Source organism: Caloenas nicobarica, chromosome Z (genome assembly GCF_036013445.1).
Source record: "Caloenas nicobarica isolate bCalNic1 chromosome Z, bCalNic1.hap1, whole genome shotgun sequence".
Lineage (NCBI taxonomy): Eukaryota > Metazoa > Chordata > Aves > Columbiformes > Columbidae > Caloenas > Caloenas nicobarica.
Genome location: NC_088284.1, coordinates 13,325,529 through 13,329,580, shown reverse-complemented (window position 1 = coordinate 13,329,580; position 4,052 = coordinate 13,325,529). Strand labels below are relative to the sequence as shown.

Sequence of the window (4,052 nt, the reverse complement as noted above, 5' to 3'; positions counted from 1 at the left end):
AAGCCGGAGCCTATTTTTTGAATGGTTCCCTGTTCTGATTTGCTGATTTTACAACAAACCTAGACAAGGTCTGGTTAATTACTCCATTGCTGAAAATATTCAGAAACATAATTAGTAATGTTTCAAATAAGGTAGCATTAATAGACAAGTCAAGTCCTGATTATGAAGTTTGCTGTGCCCTGTCAAAAACTAGTGGGTATACTCTCCAAGAAAAAAATCCATAGGCTAATTCTAAAGATTTTTTTTTCATTGGAGGTAGCAATATTTAAGCCTAAAATCTGTTGGCAACAAACATCTCTGAATTTCAGATATCTAAGTATATTTGGAAAACTGAGCATAGATGTTTCTGCATAACTTTGAGCTCTGACCCATTTGAAAATCAGCCAATAAGAATTGTTGGAAGAGAGAGTAACAGTAAAGGAACTGGAGTGCAATTGAACTTGGAGAAAAAGGAGATTTCTTGTATGCTTATACCCTTTTTTGACATTATGCAATTTTAATTCTTTCATTTTATATGCTAAATTCATCCATTATATCACCTTGCAAACCAGAAATTGATGTGTTTTCAAAGGGCTGTTGAAAATATCAAGACAGTTGAATAATGTGTTAAAGGCAAAAGTAGGTCAAAATCCAATGACAGATGAAAATGCATAATTAAGAAGAAAGTATATTTTCCTTTCAACTTTTTAACAGGGAGTTATGAACAGTGTTTTGTTGTTTGTTGGATTTTTTAAAGACAAACAAATACAAGTCTCATTCATAAATTAGCAAAGTGCGTAAACAATTGCAAATTGTAACATGCAAAAAATGCAGCACTTCAGTATGCACTCCAAAGATTACAGCAGCAAAGAAATGGTGTAGGAAGTTTCTGCTTCCTTCCTTAAAGTTGGTTTAAGATTACTAATTAATCTCAAAAGAGGTTATGAGTATCTCAAAGAGTTAATGAGTATCGTAAAACTGCCTGTTTCTCTTAATTGTCCAAAGGCCAGTTGATCCTGGAGTGTATAAAATACCAATGCATGAAGATGAAAAGCCCAGCTGAGGCAGCCAGCAAACAAACAGCAGACAGGGACCAAGGGCTGTGTTTGCCAGGAAAGATGCCAAAAGCTGTTTTCACCTTCATTCGTCTTTTCGTGCTCTTACTCAGCTTCTCAATTATTTGTCTGGGAGTCCTCTGTGTTTCCTCCGGTTCCTCCTGCAGATGTGGAAAAAATGAGCTGATGCTTTATTGCCTGTTAGCTTTGGGGTTACTTCTCCTTGTGACTGGCATTTTCTGGAGCACTTTTCATGAGGTCTCAAAATACAGGGGCCTCAGCAGCATCTTCATTCAAAATTCCAGCCATAGGGAGCTACGTATCAGCACCGTAGACAGGTACGTGTTGCAGTACTGCTGATGATAAACTGGGAGGGAGGGATGCTGTTTTGTAAACATACCTTAAGAAGATAGAAGTAACACAAGGTTTTTACAAACTAAAGAACATGTAGCCATTTTATTATATTTCTATGGAGACAACTGTTGTCTGAAACTTGATTTGCTAGAGCAAGTAGCAATGTGTAAACAGCAATTTGTGCCAACAATAAATAAGGAAAGGTATTCTACAGGAAACACAGCAGGTTGCACAGAGTGGTCCAAAGCCACGCGTGGAAGGGCCAGATGCAGCTATGCCAACTTCCCAGAGCTCCTGCAGGAGCATCATTGGTTCCATCTCAACAGACAATTCCGTATGTGCTGCTGTGGGATCTGTGCTCGTACTACTAATTAGCAAAGAGGTATGCAAGAAGCTTCACCTCCCTGTGTGGTCCCTGCTAAAGTTTTATTGTGTGACTGCCCCCATTATTTCTGAGCAAAGTCTGATGCTCTGAGTTTCTTAAACTGATTGGCACTACGCCTGACAGAAGTCTTTAACAGCTTCACTGGATGTAAATTACTTTTCCCGGACTTTTGTGGAAACCACACCAGAAACACTGACAATGGGTGCTTCAAAAGCACTATGAAAACAACATTCAGCAAATTTTGGTTAGATAAGAAGGAATATGCAAAATGTATTTTAAAACTGTGGAAAACAATGAGTAGCATAATAATAAATAATTCACTAATTTAACCTACTTCAGGCAGTGATCTCTTTCTTCTTCCAAATCCAACTTTTCTCAGGCACTTGTTGAAATATTCAGAAGAAAGAATGTTTCTATGCCATGAGTGGGAACTCTCATGGGGAAGACTTGTGTTTTTAGAATGTTTTGTTTTAATAAAATATTTTGCAGAACGACATAGGTGATGAGCCCAGCTGTGACAGCTGTTTTATATTCATATATTCCATTGATCTAAACCTACTTAGGTTTCCATTTACAGTTTAAGCCTCCTCTGAGTTCTGAAAATATAACAGACAAAGCATCTAAAACAGCTCTCTGAGATAAATCACATTTCACATTTTGTGTTTCCTTTTAATTTGCTTTTTTTCAGGCCTGACCTCTATCCCCCCTCCTATGAAGACAGCACAGATCCTGAAAAACAGATCTCTGCACTGCCGGTTGATTCCACAATAAAACAGGAAGAAATCATCAGCATCCCTCCACCTCCATATAACGAAAGCAGCGCAAAGCTCATCAGCGAAACTAATGAGCAGGAACAGCCGCCACCTTATGAATTATCTGTGCGGTGGCTACAGCAGCAGCGAACAGCTGACCAGTGCTCAAACCCCAGAAGAAGGGAGTCAAATTTTCATCCATCCACACAAGAAAATAGTTACCAACAGGATACAGACTGCCAGGGAATCTCAGAAAGAGCAACACCTGTCAGAACATCTGAGACAGGCAGTGGGTAAAAATCCTGCATCTGTGAAGCAGGGAAAATTGTAAGACGTGTGTCAGTGATCCCTGACAGTACGTCACTTAGGGTGAAGCTGCCCAGGAGAAGCACTGATCATTCGTGTGTTTGAGTGGAGCTGGAGGGGATATATATATAAGGGTGCCTGGTATTTCAAAGTAGAATGAATTTCTGTACAGATAGAAATAATCAGGCTGTATCTCATAAAAGTCAGTATCACTGGCAACAGCAGTTTCTTATGCTGCCAGATAAATGATGCATCATGCTGCTATCAATCTTAAATGTCTTGTGCCTCATAAGGAGTTTTGACTGAAAGTCCTCACTTGTAATTTTGTAAGGTTAGCTGACTTGGGAGACTTATTAACTCAGGTTTTGTTTGGAATTTGTAAATGATTTGTTGTAACTGATTATTTTTGTATCATATACTTTTGAAGTTACTTGTTTTATTTTGGGGCACAAATAGTTGGTATTTTACTATTGAATTAATGACTAAGTTTTGTATTTAAAACAAATGCTGTGTATTTGCTCATATGATACACAATGTTCATGATTCAGGACAAGTACACAATACAATATGCGCAATACAGTTCTAGGCTACTAAACAGACAGCCCTGGATATACTACAGCTTCTCAAAGGGAATTAGCAATTGCAGGAGGAAAATCCCTGTCTGACCTACTCCTTTGAGCTGTCTCTAAAAGCAGTTGCTTCCACTGCAGCTTACCTGAGACTTTGGGAACTAAAAAAGGGGTCCTATATCCTGTTTCTGACACAAGTGGCCTCACAGTTAGGGAACAAGTACCAGAAGGAGAACAGGCTTGGACTCATCCTTCCTCTCTTTTATGTTTCCTTCCTTCCACAAAATAACTGAAGCGATGTTGCATCCAGGCCACTGTCAGCTATAATTCCAGATGACAAGAAAAATTTCACTCAGATTTGGACGTGCAGCACTGACTATAGTTGGAGTTTTGCTTTTGGTTGCAGAACCAGTGAGACAGAAAAGTTATCACACTTTCCAGATGCCCACATACCCTAAGACAACAACTTCAGCATCACAGCTGCTTGTAAACTAGAAATGCAAGCTATGGTGATCATGGTAACAATGGCTAAGGCCAGTGAAGTGACAGTCATGTCAGTTTTTTCTTCCAAAAGATTTCATCCTTTAGGGGAAGGACCTATAAAGCTTCTGTTGATGTAAGGAGAAAGGAAAGCAGGATAAAAATGGTGTGG

General features: G+C 39.0%; 1 protein-coding gene across 1 annotated transcript; it reads left to right on the top strand.

Moving 5' to 3' along the window:
• Positions 1 to 1,025: 1,025 nt before the first annotated feature.
• On the top strand, positions 1,026 to 2,822 carry TMEM252 (transmembrane protein 252). Its single transcript, XM_065656889.1, has 2 exons — positions 1,026 to 1,372; positions 2,462 to 2,822. The coding sequence occupies exons 1-2, from the start codon at positions 1,026 to 1,028 to the stop codon at positions 2,820 to 2,822; spliced, it is 708 nt and encodes a 235-aa protein (XP_065512961.1).
• The last annotated feature ends 1,230 nt before the right edge of the window (positions 2,823 to 4,052 follow it).